This window comes from Marmota marmota, unplaced genomic scaffold (assembly GCF_001458135.2).
Source record: "Marmota marmota marmota unplaced genomic scaffold, marMar, whole genome shotgun sequence".
NCBI classification, from domain to species: Eukaryota; Metazoa; Chordata; class Mammalia; order Rodentia; family Sciuridae; genus Marmota; species Marmota marmota.
This window is the reverse complement of record NW_026000185.1, coordinates 9002665-9026312: the sequence shown is the minus strand read 5'-3', so window position 1 is coordinate 9026312 and position 23648 is coordinate 9002665. Positions and strand designations below refer to the sequence as shown.

General features: G+C 49.1%; 1 protein-coding gene across 6 annotated transcripts in view; it reads right to left on the bottom strand.

Annotated features, from left to right (window-relative positions):
* Positions 1 to 23648, bottom strand: part of Snx29 (sorting nexin 29) — a 386701-nt gene that overhangs the window by 258506 nt on the left and 104547 nt on the right. For all 6 annotated transcript variants that reach the window (XR_007342647.1, XM_048789519.1, XM_015490624.2 and 3 more), the window contains 2 exons: positions 13360 to 13423; positions 11304 to 11432 (listed from right to left, as the gene is read on the bottom strand). Coding sequence is in view for 5 of the 6 variants with exons in the window: in XM_048789519.1 (XP_048645476.1) it covers positions 11304 to 11432; positions 13360 to 13423 (193 nt within the window). In the remaining variant the exon portion in view is untranslated. The remainder of the gene's footprint in view (positions 1 to 11303; positions 11433 to 13359; positions 13424 to 23648) is intronic.

The window sequence follows — 23648 nt, the reverse complement described above, 5'->3', positions numbered from 1 at the left end:
AAGGTCACTAGGACACAAGAGTTCTAAAAGCTCCTGGTAACTGAAACACACAGCCATGTCTAAGCAACACATTCAGGTCTTCAGAGAATTCTTGGTTAAAAAGTTAGTTACATCTGACCAACAGCAGGCCAGATTAACAGGAAATGACTCTGCAGCCTTGAAATGGAGGAATCATTTACTTCAGTGAAACCATAATAACCATCTCAGCTGGCATTCCCCGAGTATTTCAACGGGATAGTCTCTGTGCTTGGCACCTTCATGCATTCTCTCTTAATATCCTCAAGACAGACTGTTCTATCCTGGCTGTCTAGATGGGAAGCTTAGGTACAAACTCCCCATTTGAGATCGAACATCTAAGAAGGGGCCGAAGCCCCTTCCTGACCCTGAGAACATGCACCCCCTTCAACCGTGTGGCCTGGGTGTCCCACAGTCCTGAGAAGCATGGCTCCAATTCAGGATTCAGGCCTGCTCCACTCTACGGCATGATACTTCCTTCTGAGAATGGCCAACTAGCTGGGAATGGGGGCACGTGCCTGCAATTCCAGCCACTCGGAAGGATCACAATCAAGGCCAGGCTAGGCAACTTAGACTTTGTCTCAGAATCAAAGTGTCAAAGAGGCTCAGGATGCAGCTCTGAACACACTGAACCTTGAGGAGAGCGGCAGCAGAGCCGGGGTGGGCTAGACGCAGTAGGAAGTCAACAGATAATCCAGTGTGGTCAGGGACCAGAGGGCTCCTGAACACAAAACCCTGATGGTACATTTGCAAATGGTCTTAAGAACAAAGTGTGGGTGGAGACAGTGCTGCCCTCTAGAGCACTTGTCTAGCATGCACAAGGCCCTGGGTGCCATCCCCAGCACCACAAAATAAAGCACACACAAAAAAAAATGGCCGACTAAACAGGCACATGTGGAATTGCCAGCCAAAAGATTAAAACCTGCCTGTAAAACCTTCCTCTCAATTTTAGCACCTAGATTAGAATTGTTATCTTTAGATCTAAAAAAGCTTAATACAAAACAGACATTTAAGGAGAGAATCAAGAAATGAACACACTGAACCAACCATCGATCCCTCCATGGATTTCAGGACCACAGCTCAACAGCCCCCCCATGACACCCTGTCCCTGCCCTAGCAGCACATCTCACTGTCATCTTTGCTCCCCCATGCCAGTTCCATCCCGTGCTGCCACTCTCCCTGGCTTTGGGCTATAAATTATTCAATCTCCACCAGCTGCTTTTGAGCATGTGCTGAAGAGAAGAGCCCAGCTCAGTGCATGAGACTCGGCCAAGTCAAAGAGCCAGCAGCCCTGAGGAGAGCGGCAGCAGAGCCGGGGTGGGCTGGACACAGCAGGAAGTCAACAGATAATCAGTGTGGTCAGGGACCAGAGGGCTCCTGAACACAAAATCCTGATGGTACATTTGCAAATGGTCTTGAGAACAAAGTGTGGGGAAAGGTTGGGGTGGAGATAGTGCTGCCCTCTAGAGAGGCAGCACCCACGTGTGGTCATCAGGTGGTGGCAGGCACTGGCAGCATTAGAGTAGACTCAAGGCTAGCCGTCCCGAAAGGCCAAGGCAGCCTACAGCCAGACCAGGCTCCTGTGGCCAGTTACAGAGGTGAATGAGAACCTTGTCTACCATCTGAACCTGAAATGTAATCTCACACACCAGACGTACCGGGTTTCCCTCCAGGGTCCACCCCCACTCTATTTTCTCATCTTCTATACTTCCTGAAAAGCCTAATTTCTTATCTTCTTACCTCCTTTAAGTCCAAACTCATGCATTACAAGCAGATCAAGCACTTAACTGTGTTTTCTAGCACAGCTGTGCCTGATCAAAGTATATTAAAATCTACCTTTTTTTTAATCATAAATGACTTTCCCTTTATTTCCCTTTCATGTTGGAGGCAGGGTGTTATACTTTCTTAAATCACTCATGTAGGTAGGTTGTATTAGCTAGAATGCCATTTCAGGATAGTAAAGGAGTATTACACCAAGTATGTTTATTTAAAAAAAAAAAAGGGGGACACCAAGTCTGCTAAAATGAAGTCTAAAGATGCCAAAATAGCTTTGGCGACAGCTCAGGAGGTCGACATTTATCAGGCACAAACATCTAACCAAGAAAAAGCACAACAGAGAACACAGCGGAGACCTTCTGACTACCGACGAGAGCACCTGAAGCCAAGCTCGAATCTACAGGCTCAAGAGTGACAGCACAGTACCTTGCTTTGGGACATTTACAGAATCCAAATGTAATAGGGGGACAGCCACGGGGCAGTAACCCACCGCGGGTCACCTGCCATCGCTGCCCACCCTCCTACAGGGAGGAACTTTCTGATTTTCTTTTGAGGAACCTCCTGCAGCCCTTCTTCCCACTGCTGTAGTTCAGATGAGCAAAGCTGCCTCCTCTCAGCTCCAGGGCTGAGCAGCAAGGATACCGCTGCCCACTGGGGAAATGGGAAGTGGACCCACAGCTCCCCCAAGAGCCAGGGGAAGAAGCCCTCCTCTCCCACTGGCTGCTAGAATGACAGATCTAGGCCTGGAGCCGCTGGGGCCTCCTGGTCTCCATGAGAAGCCGAGACCAAGGGAAAGGGAGAACAACACAGGAGGACATCCCTGTTCTTTCACCCAGCTGGGCAGAGCCATCTCTTTCCTAAGCACCTCAGGGGCTGAGCCATTCAGCTGTGGATGACATAGGAAGGTGGAGTGGTTTCTGTCACCTACCATTGCACATTGTCACTACCCACCAACTCCAGGTGGATGGCCGAGATGTTTCCAGACAGCCCAAACTCCCAAAAAGTAACTAAAATATAGTCATGGGACAAAGGAGTGCCGTCACCAGCAGTTCAGAATTCAGTCTGAAGAGCTGTGCTCACAGAAGGTAACTCAAGTGTTGGAAGAGCTGGGTGTGTCTGAGTGACAGTGTCCTGGCCCCACAGTCCCTCCATTCCTTCATCTAACCAACACTACTGAGCCCCACTGTGTGCAGGGCATTGTTCTTCTCTAGGGAGAGGTTAGGTGAGCACGGGCACTCCCACATGGAGCTTATGGTCTACAACTGAAGACCAGCAGCCCGCAGGGGACAAGTCTCTGATGCCAAAACTAACCTTGTTCAGGAATGTGGGTAGGTCTATCACAGAAGGATCCTACTAGTCCCCAGGCAGGCAGAAGAGGGTGGGCAAGACGATTCAGATCAACAAGTGCCCTCAATGTAGCAAGAAACAGAAAACCCAACTTGAATTGGCTTAGAGAGCAAAGGGGTTTGTGGCCACACACTGGACAGTCCAGAGAGACCTTCAAGGGGAGCTGATCCAGTAGCCCAGTGACATCTTAAGACCCAGTTTGCTTGCCTCAGTTCCCCATTCCAAGCTGCTGTACAGTAACCTCACCATAAGGCCAGCTCCCTTCACAGTATCAAAATGGCCAAAGCTGAACCATCTTTATGCCCCTGCAGCACACGATCCAGGAGGAGGAGAGCCACCCTGTGATTAACAGACCATTTTCCTCCAACACAGCCAGGTGCTGTGGTACACCTGTGATCCCAGCAGCTTGACAGGCTGAGGCAGCAGGATCACAAGTTCAGAGCCAGCCTCAGCAACTTAGCAAGACTGTCTCAAAAAATAAAAAGGGCTGGGGATGTGGTTCAGTGGCTGAACACCCCGAGTTCAATCCCTGATAATCAAAACAAAGTCCCAATACACTTTGAATCATGTCTGTGTGACCAAAATCAGGTGACACACCTACTTCCTGAGCCAAGTCCAATCACCACACCCAGGGTCAAGCCATAGTTACCTGAACCAATCACTTTAGAAAGGAGATGGAATTACCTTGACCACATTAGAACGTCCAGGCTGAACTTCGGTGCCTAGGAGAGTTCACCCCCTACACCAACCAAGGGAGAAAAACTAAGCCCTGGCTGATGCCCCTGTGTGGGAGAAAGTGGGGAGGGATTTGGGGGGACAAGAGAATGTCAGTATAGCACCTCTTCTTCTAGAGCAGGAACCTACATCTTAATCCCCGACTCTCAGTCCATAAGCACGCACCTCCTAAGCCATTTGTTTAGCAAATGTGAATTTTTTTGAAAGCAGCATAGCAAAAAGTAGGCCTTACTTCTGGACTCTACTGAGCCTGAGGGAAAGTTTTGCTTGACATAACAGGTTGACGCTCTGGTGCATGTTTATTTTTACCAAACAGAACTCAACAGGGCTTTGTAAAAATGACAAGCTCTCCCTTTTGCAGTGTGAGGCAGGACACCACCATTCTGCCTGAGGACATCTCGAGCAGCCCTGTTATTCCACCTGTGGAGCGCACGTGTGGAGCGCACGTGTAGAGTGCACGTCTGGAAAGCTCCCCGGCAAGCTTGCCACCACTTCTCCTCCCCATCCACGGAAGACATGTCTTCTCACTGACCACACTCATCCCTGCTGACCCTGGTGAGACCCCAGAATCCTCAGTCGAATCCCAGGCAGATGCTGCCACAGCTGCCTCACGCTCCTCCTCTCAGGGTGCATGTTCCAGCTGGGGATGGCCCTAAGGTGGCCAGACCCGTACCTCCAAAGGCCCCCCTCTAACCCAAGATAGGCTTGGGGTTCAAGTCCACAATCCCCACATTTGACCTCCTCTCCTGTGATAACACAATCTACGACTCGGGAGAGCCACTCTCCTTTTCCATGTTCTTCTGTGGATTTAAAAAAAAAAAAAAAAAAGAACAAAGAAAAAAAGTAGAGGCTGAACCTTCAGGCAGAAACTAAGATTGAAAGCTTTCATCAAAAGCTAATAAAATTCTCCTGGGGTGCTGGAGGGAGGACCCGCAGATTCCTGAGGCCCAGAGTCCACCCTTCTCTTACAGGCTGCACAGTTTCGAGCCCTATATGCAGATCCACTGCCCAGGAGCCCACCTGAGACAAAGGGACACACACTGAGCAGTCATGGCTGGGAAGAAATCAGACCCAGAGGAGACGAAGGTCAAGTGAATGCCACAGGCCAAAGGCCACTTCAGTCGGGTTTTTCAATGCTGCAACCAAAAGACCTGATAAGAACAATTTTGGAGGAGGAAAAGTTTATTTGGGGCCCTTGGTTTTAGAGGTCGCAGTCCACACAGCCAACTCCATTGCTCTGGGCTTGAGATGAGGCAGAGCATCATGGTGGAAAGGTGTGGTGGAGGAGAGCAGCTCAGGACATGACAATCAGGAGGCAGAGAGAGCTCTGCAGACCAGGGATAAAATATAACCCCAAAAGCATGCCCCCAGTGACCCACCTCCTCCAGTCACCACCTACCTGCCTACAGTTACCACCTAGTTAATACCATCAGTGAAGTAATGCACTGATTAGGTTAAGGCTCTCGTAACCCAGTCATTTTTACCTCCAAACTTTCCTGCAAACTGTCTCACACATGAGCTTCTGGGGGACACCTTATGATCTAAACCATAACAGGCCCCGAATGCTTATGGATGGGGAAGTGCAAGGGGAGGACTCACAAGATCCTGGCCTGGCCTCAGCATCCCTAGCCACTCACAGACAAGACTCCAGTGAAGAAGAAATTAGGTGATACACACTGAGCTCTTGGGAGAGGCCTGGGGCAACGCCGAGTGTTTTGAACGCATTAACTCATGTCGTCTTCCCCATGATCCAAGACAAAGTGTGACACACGTGCTTTCCTCTGCCCATTGCCTGAGGGACCTGGTGAGGCTCTCAGTCACAGCCTTCTGCTCCCCGTCAACTACAACAAACCCAACAAAGCAAGCTTCCTTCATGCTGTATGCAGACACTGCAGGGACACTGGATTCCTTTTGGATCCTGCAAGGTTTGGTGCCACCGGACACCACTTTTGCCACTATGTGCAGAGAGCCCACTGAAGACTGACATCAGCACAGAGGACACAGAGCCAAGGGAGGGGAGAAACCACTGACACCTCCAGAAGACCTGGAGCCAAGGCCACCTGAAGAAAGCAAACAGTGCTTGGGTTCCCAGCCACAGCAAAAACATCCCCATCAGCCCAGGCTTGGGGTCTATGCCACCAAAGCCAGGAGAGGGCTGAGACATTAGGTTGTTGAGTGGCAGCATCAGGAGCAGTCACTGCGCTGTGTGCATCTCCAGTATAGGTCAGACATGGCCTCCCAAGTCAGCTGTCGCCACCACACATCAGGCAGCCTCGGGAGGGGGTGGGGCAGCACAAGCCTAAGTGTTTAAGGAGAAGAGGACCCAGAGGCTTCAGGAGGGGCTGGGAAAAACGTGACACACCTCTGATAGTGCCGAGCCGCCCAGCAGGAGGGAAAAGCTGACCACAGGACCCTGCTAAGCTGGCCCCACAGGAGAGACAGGAGCAGCAGCCTGGGGCAGAGCTGTTCCAATAACCCAGCAGGTTTCTCAAGAACGCTGTCTCCACCCCTTGGTAAATCTCCACAAACAAGAAGTCCCTTCCTGGATCTGGCAGGTTCACAGTTGAGAGGGTGAATCTACATAGACCCAGAGAACACCCAATCTGCTCCAGGCCAACACCCAAACCAGAACCCCCCTCAGTCAGGACTCAGCATTACAACTGAGCCAGCCTGTGGTTGGTTCTCACTCAAAGAACAAAAGCAATGCACTTAAAAATACCAGAGGGAAAAACATCTTCAGGAAAGACTGGATCCAGCAGCTCAAACAACATCATCAGGAACTGTTGATTTTCACTCCCCCCATTTCTCCACCGTGTTGGTGCCACTTGGTGTTAGGATCTTCTCACAGGGCATAAAAGTCGCCAAAAACTTGAGGGATGGAGTCACTGACTGTCCAGGCCTGGATCAGCCAATCTCCTCCAAAGCATGGCAGGTAGAGGGAAGGACGGGGTCAACCCCATCAAACCACATGGACAGAGTGGGGAGGAGGAGGAGGAGGAGTTCACCACAGAGATCCAGGGTAGAATAAGGGTTAATCTAGTGTTAATTTGAAGGGATCCCAGGATACCCAGGTATCTGCTTAAACATCATCTCTCTGAGCCTGGGGGCGTTTCCAGAAGAGATTCGCATTTGCACTGGTGAACTGAGCAGGGCACACGGCCTGCAGCCATGAGCCTGGCATCATGCACTCCCCGGAGGCCCGAGCAGCATACACACGCGCGCGCACGCACACACACACACACACACACACAAACAGGAAGGCGAATTCTCTCGAGCTGCATCACTGCTCTCCTGCCCTTGGTGCTTTCAATTCTCAGGCCTTTCCAATTCAGACTGCTTCTGTAACAGCCCTCTGGACATCAGGCCTTGTGATTGTACCACCAGCGTCCCCGATCTCCAGCCTGCACACTATAGACCAGAGACACATGCAAGCCATTATCATCCATGCCCACATTGGCCAGTACTTACAATAAATCTTTCTAGAGAGATGCAAACTGCTGGTTCTTTCTCTGCAGTGCCTGTGGTCCCCGTAGGTAGCTACAATCTGATGGTCATGGGGGCAGCCTTCAAGATGGCCCCTGCCTTGTATGTATTCCCCTCCCACATTACATCAGGGCTGATCTATATAACTAGAAAATACAGTGGAAGTGGTTGGTGTCAGCTCCAAGATCAGGTTATCAAAACATGATGGCTGACATCTTGGGTATGCTCTCACTCTTGAGCTATGCCCTATGGGAATCGGCTACGGTTGTCCACAGCCCTAACAAGAGGCCCATAGGGCCAGGATCCAAAGCCTGTTCAGTCACGTGAGTAAGCATGAGAATGGTCCCTCCAGTCCCAGCCAAATCTTCAGATGGCAGCAACTTTGGCCAGCAGCCACCTCTTGCCCAAGCCAAGTCATTCCCAGATTCCTCACAGAAAGGAGGATTACAAGCATTTGTTGTTTTAAACAAACAAGTTTGGAGATAGTTATCTCAATAAGCAGAAATAGAAAATGTCCCGATACAATCCAACCACCATGTTTATTTGCTTGCTGCAATGCTTGTGTCCCCCCTCAGTTCAGGTATTAGAAACTTAATTCCTCATGCAATGTTGGGAGGTAGTTAGGTCAAGAGGGCTTTGCCCTCTCCAGTAGATTAATGTCCTCACCACAAGAACGGGATTGTTTAAAAGAAGCGACTTCTGCTCTCTTCCCTCTCACACGGTCTCCTCTGTGATGCTTCCGCCACACCATCATTCAGCAGAGGGCCTGACCAATGCAGCCCCTCCCATCCTGGACTTCCAGCCTCAGAACCATGAGCCCAGTAAATTTATGTCCATTCTAGATCACCCCGTCTGTGGCAGCCTGTCACAGTGGCATAAGAGTCTGACACTTCCCTCTCAGTGTAAACTTGTATCTTCTTTCTTTGAACATCTGCCTCATAGTTTGAGTTTTCTTAATTCAGCAGGAAGCAAGGCAATCAATTATTTAGAGGAATGTGACTGGCACAGTCCTAACTGCATCTGACTATAATGCCTCCACATCGGGGCCTAGCAGGTGCTCAGGGCCACAAAAGCACCGAGCTAGTCACATGAACTCGTTCTTGGTCGAACTGTGACAGATGAAAGGAAAGCCATTAATTTTTAGCAAAAGAAATCTGTAATCAAATGCAGAAGTTGCTCAGTGATGTTTCAGCCTCACAATATACACTCAAAGCCTGTAAAACACACAAATACACGCTTGGTATTAGAATGTTTACACAAAATAAACTCCACAGTTCTGAATCTAAAATAGCCTGCACTATTCTTTCTATACCATTGCTGTTAAAATATATCTTTTGATTAGGCAACGTCTCTTAGTAACATAATTTTTATATTAAAGAAAAATGATGATAGTTAACATTTACTGAGCTTGTGGGAAGCATATTTATTGAGCTGACAAATGGTCTCTCTCGTTTTATTCATGCAATAACTCAATGAGGCAGAGAATTTTCTTATCCCCATTTTACAACTAAGAAAACCAAAAGAGATTAAGTAACTTCCCAAGGTCACACCACTAGGAAGGAACAGAGCCACAGTCTGACCCTCAATGTTCACCTGCTTTGTCACACCTGCCCCTGGGGGCACACGTGGGCCTGAGAGCAGGGTGGGGCCAGCGCAAACTCACTGCCAGCCTGGCACTCGATGCCCCACTGGCTACAGCCCTCCCAGCCCAGCACCCACCACCTCAGCAGGTCTTGTCTGCCAACAAACAGCTGTTCCTCCTGCGGCCAGAAAGCTCTGACAGCTGGCAGAGTGGAACTCTGTCAGCAATTGACCTTCTCCAAACTTACACATCCTGCTGACCACCTTTTTTTTTTTTTTTTTTTTTATTTTTTTTAATATTATTTTAGTTTTCAGCGGACACAACATCTTTGTTTGTATGTGGTGCTGAGGATCGAACCTGGGCCGCATGCATGTCAGGTGAGCGCTCTACCGCTTGAGCCACATCCCCAGCCCATGCTGACCACCTTGCTTTGTTCCATTCTCTCCTTCTGTAATAATCACCTGTTGAACAGATGACCTTCTACCTGCAAACCACAAACTCTCAAGTCGCTTAAACCCATTGTTCCCATGAGGAGACTTCATATTACACAACTGCCTAGTCAAGAAATTGTTTTTCCTCTACCCTATTTATGGGATAAAATTTTTCCTGGAATTATCAGATTCCAAAATACGCTTTAGACAACGGTCCCAACAACACACACGCCCAGCACCTTACACACCCCGTTCCCTCCTCAACCAGTCTGCCTGGGTGGGTAAGATTGCCCTCTCCATCTCATAGATGGGCAAACACACACTTGCAGAAGTTAAGTAGTTCACCCGGAAACACAATTTGCAAGTAATGGAGAGGGAACTTGAGTGTAAGCCAAGTCTTTACACAAGTCAGTAAATGACAGGGAATATAATCCTTTCTGTCACTGATGATTCAGAACCGGCCTCTCTGAAGACTGCAGGCTTTCCTATAGACACTGATTTGCAAGCATGCCACAGGGTTTTAGCATGGCCAGGTGAAATGAAGGACCAGCTAACAAAATGCCACCAGTCACTCTATTTATGATTATCGTTTAACTGGCTCTGATATTCTCAAGACATCATTTTAGAACCTGAAGAAAGGGGAGAAACTAGAAGAGTAGGGCTTGGATAAGAGGTCAAAGTGACAGACACATGTCAACGATACAAATGCTGCTTACGTAACCTGGCAGCACCAAGATGGAAGAGCCACCACTGCAAATGCACTCGACTATGGGCCCCGACACAGCCGCGAAATCTATTTCTCTCCTGGTCTAATTTAAAAGCAATTTTTGAGGAACCACCAACAAACTGCTTATCTCACCTAAAATGGGGGGAAATACTGGAAACAACCCAAATGGTAAATTGACCATATTAAATTGGTCAATTTAATATGGTGATTAATTCAATGAAATACAACATTCAGGTATATAAAAAAGGTTACCAGAAAAACCACTTCTGCAGTAGGAAGCCAAGCAAGGAGGCAGGCTGGGAAACGACAGGCTGGAGGTTGTGGGTGCAGCTCAGAAAACACGTTCAGTACAAAATGATGTTTTAAGGGAGCTGGGTTTTGTTTTTTTTTAATTCACTACAGTTTTAATAAGATAAACATCACAGAAAAAAAATGGCTCTTAAGTAAAAATAGGCTCCATCATACCCATAACCAGAGAAACAGAAATGAAAGATCTTCTGCCAGCCTCATTTTTCTCCTGTGATATTATCAGAGACCCAAAACCTGGATCCTACCGTGCTCTACATAGCTGGGCAGCAGCGCCACCTCGCAGGTTGCTGTGGAAGAAGCGTGGCTCAACAAACACCTGGAGAGGGCAGCGGGGGCTGCCACCCAGCCTAGAAAGGCACCTCGACCAGCAGGTCTACTTCTGGGAATGCTTCCAATAAACACACTCGCACAGGCACAGGGGTATTGGCTGTGGCACTATTAGTAGTCACAACATTGGAAAATCCTTAATACTCAGCTACTGGCAGACTGGTTAAACTAACTCTGGTGCAATCAGATAATGACACAGTAACGGGACAAGGAAGATGGGAGCCCCTTGGCACAACAACACAGATCCTCCCCAAGATGTGAAGTAAGGGGGGAGTGGGAAAGGCACTGGCCAGCTACATGTGCACACGCTGTCGTGTGGGGACACAGAACCTCTCTGCAACTGGCAACAGCAAGGGCATCCAGAGAGCACCAGCTGGCTGGGACCCGTGAGCAGAGACTCAACGTTTAACCTCCATTATTTTGAACCATACGCATACACATCACTTATTGAGTGAACGTAGATAAATTTTGTCTCCTTTGGTTGCTTTCTTCTTATTATTAAAGCATACATGTGAAAAGTGTGCGGCCCTGTAACAGCCCCCATGTTCACCTCCACCCTTGCCCCCCCTACCTTGCCAAAGCCTGGACCTTCATGGTGTGCCGCTCCTCCTGCTCTGTCACCTTCCTTTTCAAGGTGTCCACCTCCTGCCGGAGCGCAGCCGAATGTTCCATCTCGCCATCAAGCAGGTTCCGCAGGGATCTAGGAAGAGGGGCCCAACTGTTCAGATGCCATCAAACAGGTTCTTCAAGCCCAGAAAACTGTTCTTGACCCAAGTCCAGACTCATTCACTGTCCACAGGGCTCTGCACAAACTAAGTCAAGTCTATTTCATAGAAACTTACTTCAGGAGATAGCAAACACTGCCAATCACCTGAGAGCAAGAATTACAAGGAGCCCAGGGCAGTCATCTGCAGTCAGGCCCCATGTCCCCGCTTTCCCAGGAGCAGACGGCCATCTGACTGTGTGGATCAAGGCAGAGCAAGGACTTGACAAGTCCCAGAGAAGTCCTTTTAAAAACACACCCCCAAAAGGTGCAGGATATTATTTGGACTCATTTTGTCACAGACGCATCGAGTAAGAGATGTAGCCAAGGAAAGGATGTCGGGAGAGACCAAAAGAATATCTGGAGCATAAAAACAGAATATACACTCGGATTATATGACAGCTGTCCAGCCTCCCTGCCCACCACCCACATCACACAGGGAGCCTGGCCTTCCTCGGGACCTCCGGCTGAGCAAGCATCGTGCTGCGGCAGGGCTGGCACTTAACATTCCCCTCCAAAACATGTTCTCTCGTGTGTCTTTCACTCCCAGTCTCATAAAAAGGGAGTAGACCAGTAGCTCGCCTCAAGTTTCCACCCAGAAACAAGCCTCACGTGGTTCTGTAGACCATTTCCTTCGCTATGCCCGAGTGGCTAGTTCTAGCCGACAGTGACTGACTGTGGTGCACCTGCACAATCCAGGACATTGTCATAAAACATCAGCGTGCAGCCAAAAGCGCCAGGCCCTGAGCCCAGCCCGGTGTTCACTGACTCCCTCAAGACCTGTGCTCCTGGGGAGCTGGGGAGACTCCCCTCTTGGACCTGGAAGCCTTGGCATCAACACACTATGATTTTTCTCCTTTTCTGGGAAGAAAAAATTAACAGACAACGAGTTCTGTTCTTCACAAGGGAAAATAAATCCTGTGGCTCCTTCCCAGCAAACAGCTCCCGCTGGAGGAAGGAAACACACCCTGCCAGGGCTTTGGGCCTTTGTGGAAAGTGCATTTTAGTTGGAAAATGGTGCCGTCTGTAAAGACTCCTTTTAAAACACTCTTCTGTTTTACAGATCACACTCATTTGCTTTCATGTTCCATAAAGGATGAGGAAGAAGCTTGTGAAGTGGTACTGACCTGTTGCCTCCCCAGGTGGGGGCGCTTCCTGGTTAATGGCAGGCAGGCCCCTACCAGCCACACCATGGCCAAGGCAGGTTCTGGCAGAAGAAAAGCCCAACAGCAGACAAAAGCCAACAGCAGGTGGCATCTGGCACTTGTTTCAACAGGGAAGGGAAGAATAAAGATGTTTGCTTCTGGGTGTCTTCAAGAGAAGACAAGACAAGACACCAATTCTCTGGCCAACTCCAGAGAATTCAAGTGTCGCCCTGCTCTGTATCCCTGGGTTGGACAAACCCTCAGACAGTGTTAGTGCCTGGACCCTAACACAGGCCCTTGATCAAAGACCACTCCAAAGGGCCTTTGGGATAATGGATGGTCCAGGGCCTTCTTTCTGAAGTGATAACAATGTTCTAAAATTGACTGTGGTAATGATCGTACGCATCTGTGAAAACACTAAAAACTGCTGGCCTGCACATACTCAATGGGCAAGCTGTAGGGCGTGTGGATTTTATCTCAATAAAGGCTGTTTTTTTTAAAGAGAATCAAAGGCTGTTCTTCCAAATTCTTGTTCTAAGGTGATGCCATTATTCAAGGTTCTCATTCCTTGCTTGCACGTAAGCCACACTGGACACTCAGGTGGCACAGCCAGACAGAAGCTAAGACATCACCAGTCGCACTTGCCAATGAAGCAAAACTGCCTTCATCTGTTAATTCTCTACCTGAGGAAGATCAGAACAGACTGAGAAGCACGGTACCTGTTCTCTTCTTCCAGCTCATCCTTTCTGTTCATCATGGCCACGATGGCTTGTCGTAGTTCATCTAAGGAAAGAAAGCAAAGTCAAAGTCCATCAGCAGATCTTGCCTATCAGACCATCGCCTCACCTCACTGGATCATCTGCCCTTAGGACAGCTTGTCTGGAAAGTTCCTTATTCCTTTCAAAAGTAATTCCTGCACAGTCTTAGAGAGGGCAGGATAAGAACAAATAAAGAGCTACTTCCTTGGTGAACACATTTGGCTTGCGATTCCTTAATGTTTCCCAAGTCCCCGATCCTGGACAGCCTCTATTTTGAACAATGATTTTCCCTATTAAAGCTATTTATCAACCTAGACAGGAGACCGAGTGACCCTGGCTCCATAGTGGCACAGAGGTAGTCATTCAGGTTTAGTCAAGGACCAGGCTTTCCCTTTGCTCCCCTCTACAGCTAGTTATGGGCAACACAACTGGGGTCTTCAATACCCAGCCATGATCACTCTCAGAAGCTACTTTCCCAACATCCTCCACAAGAAAGCCTGCCTGGGTAGAAACCACACCCTCCCATATACATCAAACCCAAGTGTTGCCACTGTGCTGGTCACTTCCAGGTCACTCAGTCAGACCTACAATCAGGAATTTTGATTTTTTCCTGGAAAGCTACGGTTGTTTGGTCTATTTCCTTTAATGGACCCTGGGAACTATATCAGCTTCCAAAGACTGACTACTAGAAGCTCATAGCAAAAATTGTGCACCCAGCAGGAGAATGTGTACTTCAAAGCCCAATAAAACACACAGGCCCAGGTGACAAGGCCACAACAGACACTGAGGGATTTAATTCGCAGCACCATACTTCAAGACCATAGTCATGTATGACTCTTGCAAAATTTCTCCGTCTTGAAATTGTCTTTAACAGTAAAAAAACACATTTCTGGAAAAGAATAATAAAGATTAGAAAGAAGAGGGGCAAAAGGAAGAGTAGGGTCAGTAAGTCCACAGCAGAGTTAAGCAGTCTTGAGAAACAAAAGGGCCACCCCCAGGAGAAAGGCAGAGGATAGGAAATGGTTGAAGCCAGAGCACAGCAAGCTGCCCACCTGAGCCATGCTCTGTGGGAGTTGAGGTGGCCCAGATTAAACATGTTCATTCATTCACACACTCAACATCTACTGAGCCCTACTGGGTTCAAGCACCTTCCCAAGGAAGGACTCTCACAAGAGGATTCTTAACCCACAAGAAAGCACATTCACATTTGCCTATGATGAACGAGTCTGGAAGAATTTTCATTCTGAACTCAACCAGGTAACTAGGGCCCTTGATCAGAGCCTTGAACCAGCGTCTCAGCTTTTCAGAGCCCTTCTCTCAGGCACGAAGGGGAGCAGCAGTACCTACCCTCTTGCCTCCCTGGGGTGCTGCAAGGACCAAAGGAGAGATTAGATAGAATGGTGCTGTCAGGACCGTGTCTCTTTCAGCCTATGGCTAGAAGCATTAGCCCTTTAGAACTCATCATAATGCTATATGAGTTAGTTATATTAAAATGGAAACACTGATAAATCTGTGGGGGAAAAAGTAACTTATTCTCGTGTTATCATGGGGCAGGGACCCTAGACACAATATATTTTGGAAGACAAGCAGGATAAAATCTCTCTGGCTCTTATCTCCAGGAAGCCTAGGACAAGTGGCAGCTGCATGTTGGGGCACCTTAGGGAGTAGCTCCTTACTCCAAGGCCCGTTTGAATTCCAAGTTTTCTTATAGTTTCTTTCCCCTTGTAGTTCTTGGCTGCCCAAGTCTCATAAGAGAAAAAGAATAAGATGCTCATAATTGTATCACGAGGCTGGAATAGGTGACATTTCATTATAAACAAAGAAACCCCCCTCTTTGCTGGGCATCCCAGTCAGCCATGTGTCTGCTATGGTGGAACGTCCTGTGCAGGCCTGGTCGACATGAATGGACTGCCTGTACTGAGCCTAGGGCAGGCAACAGCACAACAGATGGCACATGGCAGTGCATGCTCCTCTGCTGCCTGAGCTCAGAGAAGGGGTGTACTGGACTGCACCTCCTTCAGGGCCCTGAAGGAGTTGTTCACCACCACCATGGTCATGAGCTGACATCTGTCACTCCACGTAGCTCCTGAATACCACCCAACCTTTTCCCTATGCTCAGAGAGGGAGGTCTAGTGGCCTCCCGAGAGACCCTCCAGAGCAACTGTGCCTCAACCACCTTGGCCTTATCCACAGAGATTCTCACCCAAGATAATAACCCAGTGCATGTTAGTTCATGCATTTCCTGGCCAGAACCCATCTTCCCTCAGCTTGTCCCGCACTTCCAGTCTCAATAAGAAAACCAACCAATTCTCCAGGCCCCGATGAAAAGGCACCTCTTCTGTAAAGGCCTCCCTGACCCCACCACCCTGCAGCACATTGCAAGGTATGTAGTAATTAGTCACCTGTCTGCTGAGGTGTGCACGACTCCAAAGTACACAGTATGTCATGCACCTTGGTATCCACAGCTCCTTCACATTGAGGGCTTTGTCAAGGTGCATGGATCTGAGTTCTGTGAATGAGTGGCCCAAGAGACCGTTCCTCCCTAGCCCGTCTACACCTAAAGCTGGTGGCCAAAACAGCAGTTGTCACAGAGTAAATGCTTTCTATGTGCCTAGCAGCACTTGAGCCCCAACCAGCTCCATTTCCACTCTCTGGCCACCTCATGCCAGGTCCCCATAGGAGGCCCAGTGGCCTTCTAAATCCTATCTAAGGCCTAAGGTTGAAAAACTTGCCCTGGGCGGATTCAAGAGTTGGAAAAGACCAAGAGCGGGAGGATACAGAGGGCAAGAAGAGAATCAGAAGTTCTAGCAGCTTCCACCCCAATGATTCATGGAAAGTTGCCATCAATGGCTCTGGGCCAAGCAGATCGGAGTTCAAACTGCTGCTCGACTACTCACCTCAGGGTAACCAAGGACATGTATTTGCCTTGGAAACTACAAGGTGGGGCAACGCCACACTCCTGTGGGATGGCTGAAGCTCTGAAGTGGTGGAGAGAGCAGCATATGCAGCAGGGTTCAGGGTTTTTAGAGCACTCTCTGCAGTCGGGCTCGAATCCCAGCTTCAAACCTGGGAAACCTTGAGCAAGTTACTGACCCTCTGTTAAAAATCCGATTTTATAGATACAGCTCTGTCTCGAGTCTGAGCATCTAAGGATTCAATAAAGTCATATGCAAATGAGGTGCCTGGAACAATGTCCAGCATGTAGTAGCTTTGAAGATGTTATAAGATCACTATGATGAGTGACTTTCTCTCCAAAGGCAGGGCACAGAGGTGGGAACAAAGCAGCAGTGCATGCTCACAGGGACAGGTCGTCTATAGTGCATACTTGTTCAGGAGTTGTGGGATTCACCCAGGACCTCGACCTAGGTAAAATAATTATTTGAAGTGCTCTCCATACTATAGCAGCAGACTAGATCACCATGGGCAGCACAGGAACCCAGCCACAATTCACTGTTACTGGAAGAGACTGAGCAAGCATCTGGGTTCTGGCTCTTTAGGTACCAGATAATGGAGTCCTGAACACTGCCACTCAAGACTTGGCAGCTGAAACCTTTACTCCATAGGAAAAGTCTTGGAGAAGAGCTGCTCCCCAGGATGACCCAGAAACCCACAATGATCGCTTTTCAAGAACAGCCTCAAGTTGCCCTAAGAGGTCTCGGCCAGTAGCTCACCTTGTAGCCCAATGTCAGCTCAGAGAAACCACCTGTGAGAAACAACTGGACAACCAACGCTGACCCCATCCACTCCATCACCCTCCCATGATCCTCCTCTGCCCAGACACTGATTCCAGCCTCTTGGAGGGGGCCCTCTATTTCTATCAACATAAACATGACAGATAACACGCGCAGGCAAAGCCATGCTCTAATGGTGGAACCTTTTAAAAGATCCATCACTGTGCTGTCCAAGTGCCCCCCGCCCCCGCCAGCCTCACGTTGCCACAGCAGAACACTGAGCCATGGGTGGATGGGAATGTGGAGTGGAGCAGGCAACCTCAACAGGCTTTAACTTAAACATGAATTCCTTTTTGCTGTCACATTGGGGGGGGGGGGGGCGCGGCAGTTGTGACTTTCCTGGGGCAGTAGAGCCAGTAGGCAGCATCAGGATGGTTTCTGAGCATCACAAACATGACACTCCTCTAAGTGTGAGTGACCCCAGGAGCAGAGGTGCTCCAAGATGTCATGTTCTCTCCTCCCCAGCACCGCATGCCCCTTACTTGTTTAGTCTTTATCACCTGCCGCGGCACCCATTTCCAGCAAGAACAGAGCAGCCTCCCCCCATGGCCTCTGGAGTGTGGCCGAGTCGGGCTCACCCTCTCCTGAGGCTGGACGGCCAGGGGCCACCCACCTCAAATCCAGCTCCCCACCTACAGTGTATGGAGCTGTCATTCATCATTGATTTCCCAGAAATCAATCTGGGAAAAAAGGCAGCATTTCAAATCACGCTGGAAAGGATGGACTTGTCCACAGACGCTGTCAGGACAAAGGACCATTGTGAAAGCAAAAATCAGGACTTAGATCTTTGCTTCTGCTATGTGCTAAAATAAATTATAGAGACATGATATTTAAATGTGAAATGAAGCAATCGAAACCCTATAAATGTGAATATTCACATTCTTAACAGGAACCAAAGAACAAGGTCACTGAGGCAATGACAGTTTTGCTGTAAGTTTTTTTCTGTTTTGTTTTTTTTTTTTTTTAGGTAGATGAACAGAATGCCTTCATTTTATTTACTTTTATATGGCGCTAAGGATCAAACCCACACAAGCCTCACACAAGCTAGGCAGGCACTCTGGCACTGAGCTACAGCCCTAGCCCTAGTTTTTTTAATGTCTGCACATTTTAATGTCTGTTTGTGGGTTTCATCTCTCAGGGCAGTAAACTAGCAGCACAGAAACAATGTAGGTTTTTGAGTCAGATCTACATTCAGACCCCAGGTCCCCACGCCTCAGCACTGGGCCCTAACAAAGGGAAGGTGGGAGCAGATGCATCTGGCCGAGGGGCACATGGTACCAATCAACTCCTCATCTGCTAAAAGCCAATTTGCCAAAAGACCAATGTAATGAACATCCTCCTTAAAGGAGACTTGAACTGGGCCAACAACAGCTTGCTGTGGTCCATTTGCACCAGGTGCAAAGGTCTACACATGAACAAAGGCAGACACAGGGCACAAGCCCACAGAGGTACCAGAAAAGGCCCAGAAAAAAATGGAGACTTTGGCAAAGAGGCAGGTATTTAAAATATCACTGTGAGACACACGACCGCACCCTTCACACAGGCAAAGACACTGAGAAACCACAACTTTGCAAAGCATCTGTATCACTTCCTTGCACCCACGATGGCTGCCCAAAGATGAGCCGGAGAGCAGGAGAGAGGGGCTGGCCTGCAAAGACTGGCCACAGGAAGTATAGACGTCCTGCAAGAACAGCCATTCTGCTCCTGCTGTACTCCCTACACCAGGTCCCTGCAAGTCCTCAAGGACCTCTCTGTTCTTGTGTTCTGAACCTGAGCAGGTGCCATGTCCTCTTAGCTAAACAACCCCATACAGTAACTGAACCCTTCCTTCCCTAAACCCGCCTGCATCATGGGTTTAGGGAAGGAAAACATCCTCTGATGGGCTAAAATTGTGCACGTGTAGTCCTGTCCCCGAAGTCCCACCCCTATCTTGCCAGTCCCTGCAGGCCAGAGACCCAGTGCCCAGCACAGCATCTGGCCACAATGCACACTCAAGACCTGTGGGTCAGGTGAGTAAGTGAATTAATAAAGGAGTAAATGTCTGTCTCCCACTGCTAAAACCTGCCCCTCAGCTCCAGGAACTGAGCACGGAATGGGCTGGGCAGAAATGTCAATTGCATTTAATAATAAGTTCAAGGCCTCATTAGAGAACACTAACCACTGGGTTCACAGCTGTAATTTCCTGCCCCACTGACAGGGATTCAGGCCCGAATTGAGCTTTTTCCGTTATGTGTCTCTGGAACGTGATTCACATGGTGGGGAAAGGAGACGGTGACAAATTCCAACATGTCATTACCATGACCTGAAGCTAGATAAGCCTGCAAAACCAAGCCCCTCCTTCCTCACATTGACCCCAGGCACCCTATCCACACAGCCAGACAAGGCCGGCCCACCCATGGCAGGTGCCGAGACCAAGCTACCACAGGAGGGTGAGAGGGGCCCCAGCTTCAGTCTTGGGGATACTGTCCTGAGGCTAACGAATTTGAAACTCCCTTTTCAAAATTAAAAAGGGAGAAGGTGACCACCACGACTAGGTGCAGTGCACCTGGCCCTAGAGACGCATGCACGCGCACTTGCCCATACATGGACCCGTGCGATAATTCCCTGGCTGTGTAGAGCATTTCCTCCCAAGACCTCAACAAGCCTAACACACTCCCCGGGGGCCCATCCTCAGTTATATTTAAAGAGGACTCACAAGGGCACATGCACAGAAATAAAAAATGTGCTTCTATGGGTATAGACTTAACCTACATCATCGCTTTTCAAACTTAACATCCTGCCTTTTATATCTGTCTGCCTACCCACTCCCTTTCCTTTTATCTCCAAGAGAAAGGATAAACTACATTGAGCTTCAAAATATAACTTTTAAAATCAATCTCGGGCCTATTTTAGCTTTTCGTTCTGATTTCTCCTCCTTCCTGCTACCCACCCAGGACTTCTATTTTTCCATTTCTTATAATGAAACAGGAAAGGAGAAAAAAAATGCCCCCAAGCCCCTTCCCAGAGGTCAGAGTCAGCAGCTCCCATTCACAGGCAGCTTTCTGTAGGCCCAGGAATACACACACACTCTTGAGAAGTATCACTACAGCTACACCTACAATGTGAAGCAGGAAACGGGCCCAGAGAAGAGAAGTGACTTGCCCCAGGTCACATGGCCAGCAAGTACCAGGGTCAGGACCCCCCTCACCTCCAGGCAGGCTCCTAGCAGGCTCAGCCCTAACCTATACTAGCCTGCATCGTTGGTCACCCCCCAGGCTGGGACACGCCCCTTCAAGAAGCAAACCAGCAACCTAAGTTCCAGGAGCTCTCCCGACCTCCCCGTCTTCCTTTGAAAAGCCCACAGTCCGATAAAAGTTTTAAAACTTTCATCTCTTCATGATTATCTGGAAAGGGAAAGGGAAGTTTTGAGAAACCTATGGGAACAGAAGGGAAAATACATGAAAATCACAAGGTATGGGAGAAAACCACTTTCTAATTTCTTCATCCTTACTAACCTCTTTGTAATATTCATTCTCTCAGTCTTGCTAGTGCCCCCCACACACAAAGATTTTGTGTAAAGTAACTTGCAGTACAAACCCTTATGGCAGGCACTTCGAAAGTAAACATGGACCAGGCGTGGTGGTGCATGCCAGGAGACAGAGGCAGGAGATTCACAAGTTTAAGGCCAGCCTTAGCAACTTAGCGAGGTCCTGTCTCAATAAAAAATAAAAAGGGCTGGGGGTGTGGCTACGTGGTAGAGAGCCTCTGGGTTCAGTCCCCAGTACAAAAAAAAAGCGGTGGGGGGTGAATATTGATTGGGCCACACAGCAACAAGAGCAAAGGCATGAAGTCCACAGAGGGATGTGGGAGCAGAGAGAAGGCAGAGGCGGCACCTAGCTAGGGCAGCAGCCCCTGCTTGAGGTCCACTGTCACCTGGGATACAGCCCAAGCTTCCCCAGTTCTAATGCGTCACGAGGGCAGAACCCATGCTTCATACAAACCCGAAATTGAAATGCTCTTAACTAAGGCTGTTACCACACAGGCCCAACAGGACACACTGCGGACCACCACTCTGAAACCTGCCCCAAAGCTCGAGCTCCTGATCATTCCTATGCTTGACATTAAGGCAAGTAGCACATAAGGTAGGTAGACCCAGCGTTTAAAAAAAAAAAAAAGAGTAGGCTTCTGCCCTATAATAGGAAGTTGAAAGTGTAGCACTGGGAGAGGCCAAGTGCACCTGGATTGCAGGCAGAGATGGCCCAGGGACTGTCCACCTCAGGGCATCTCCCCAGGACAAAAGGACAAAACCAAGGACACACAGGGTCTCAGCACTCCCACTCTGCCCCATTCAGAAAGGGCTGGGAAAAGCGGCATCCAGGCAATTGCTAAGAGAGTAATGGGCTGGGAGGACTTAATATTTTGTACCTTTCCACATGTGCTCAGTACAAGGCATTGAGAGGAAGGCTGTTATCTAAAGTTTAAAAAAAAAAAAAAAAGAGCAGTTTAGCTCTACAGAGGCATCCAGCAAAAACTGAAACCAAGGTTTCAAGGGGTGTTTCAAGCAATAGAGTAAAAGATCTACTTGGGCAAAAAGAAGATGGTTCTCCAAATTAGATTTTTAAAAATAATGCATTGAGGTGAAATTCACATGAAACCAACCATTTTAAAGTGAAATTCAGTATGCTCATGATGTTGCATAACCTTGACTTCTAGATCCAAAACCTTCCCACTCTAAAACCAAAGCCCGACTCCTCGAGCATCTCGCCACCCGCCTCCTCATGACCACCACCTGCTCTCCACCTCTGCAGGCTCACCTGTCCCGACATTCCACACCAACAGGCCATGCAACACGCGCCTTTTGTGCCTGGCTTCTCTCACTTCACATGCTTTCACAGGTCATCTGTGTTGAAGCATCTACTGGTGCTGCCTTCCTTTTTATGGCTACATAATATCCATTCTATGCAGAGACCATCTGTGCATCTGTCCACCCACCAATGGACACCTGGGCCACCACAGGCACTGTAGTCAACACTCCTGTGCATACACTTGAGTCTCTTTTCAATTCACTTATCCATACCGAGGGGGCGTTTTGCTGGGTCGCATGGTAAGTCTATTTTATTTTTTGAGGATCTGCCACACTATTTCCCACATCGAAGACACACCATTCTCACCTAAGAAATGTCCCAAAATGCATACAGTGGACATCCACATACCAAGACTCAGCACAGCCAATTCTGACTTCACCACCTTCACCTCAAATGTTGTTTAACAAGTTGCGACAGGTCTAGCCGACAGGCCACTGATGGAAAGTGGCATGGCGTGGAGAGGGAAGGAGAAGACAGCTGCTCCCCAGGAGAACGCAGCTGCAGGGGACATGCCGATCACAAGAGCAGGCTCCTCCGCCACCACAGTACGGGGTGCAGAGAGATGCACAGCTGGCACCAGAAGAGTAGCTGGCTAGGGCGACAGATAGAGGATGGTGCCAGTCAGGTGGCATCAGGTAAACGTCCAGCGCTGCAGAACTATATCCACAGTCCCCATGACAAGATGGTCCTACAAATCCCTGGTAGCTACATCTTACAACAGACTCACCCACTTCCCTGTAGTGTGATCCCCACACATACACACAATCAAGTTTAGACACATGGGGCAGGCCTGTGCTGTCCTCACAGCAACGGACACTAGCCTCAACTTCTGTAGACAGAGCATGTCCCCCCACCCACTGGGTTTCTACTGGCCTGGCTCCTGTACCATGTGGATCTGTAACTGTTGGGTAGACCAAGGCTACCTCCTCCCCTAGCACCTGAAGCAGGAGAGAAGCCAGGCTGGCAGCACAGCACCCCGCCCGCTCCTTCAGAAACCCCCTGCAGGTCTCTGGCACTGCGCCGTTTCACAAGTTTGGAGAAACGTTTCACAAGTTTGGAAAAATAAATTGAAAGCAGATCCTAAGAAACGGCCCCCTGGGGCTACCCATCTTGTCAGCACCCCTGACGCTCAGGTGCCACCTTCATCAAGGGAGAAGGGCTCACCGCATCCTGCCTGGTGCGTCTCTTCCATGGAGCTCCGGGCCTGCTGAGGCAGGTGGATCCCAGGTGTGAGCAGAGAAAGTCCGTAAGGAAGCAGTCAGCCTTCCCAGAGAGCCCTCTCCCCCAAGAACTCCCTCTCCAGGGTCTGGGCTCAGATGAGCCGTAGGGTGGAGGACACAAGGTGGTAGGAGCTGGCCTCAGCCATATGAGGACACAGCAGATGACAAAACACACTGACAGGGTGGTGGCTTTTCAAGCTAGTGGGCTGCATCTCAGAACCCCCCAGGGAATGTCCCCAGATTCTCTGACTATACTGTGGACCAGCTCACTCACATCTCCAGGATGGGACCAGACAGCGGTGTTTTCGTCTAAAGCTCCGTGGAGGAGTCAGATGCGCAGCCCAGGTTGGGAAGCACTGGTGCAAGGGAGCCCGAGGTGCAATGCACTCAGCAGTGGTAGCTGCGGCTACCGCTCAAACGCGCCTCTTGCAGGCCAGCTCCTGAACCAGTCCTCC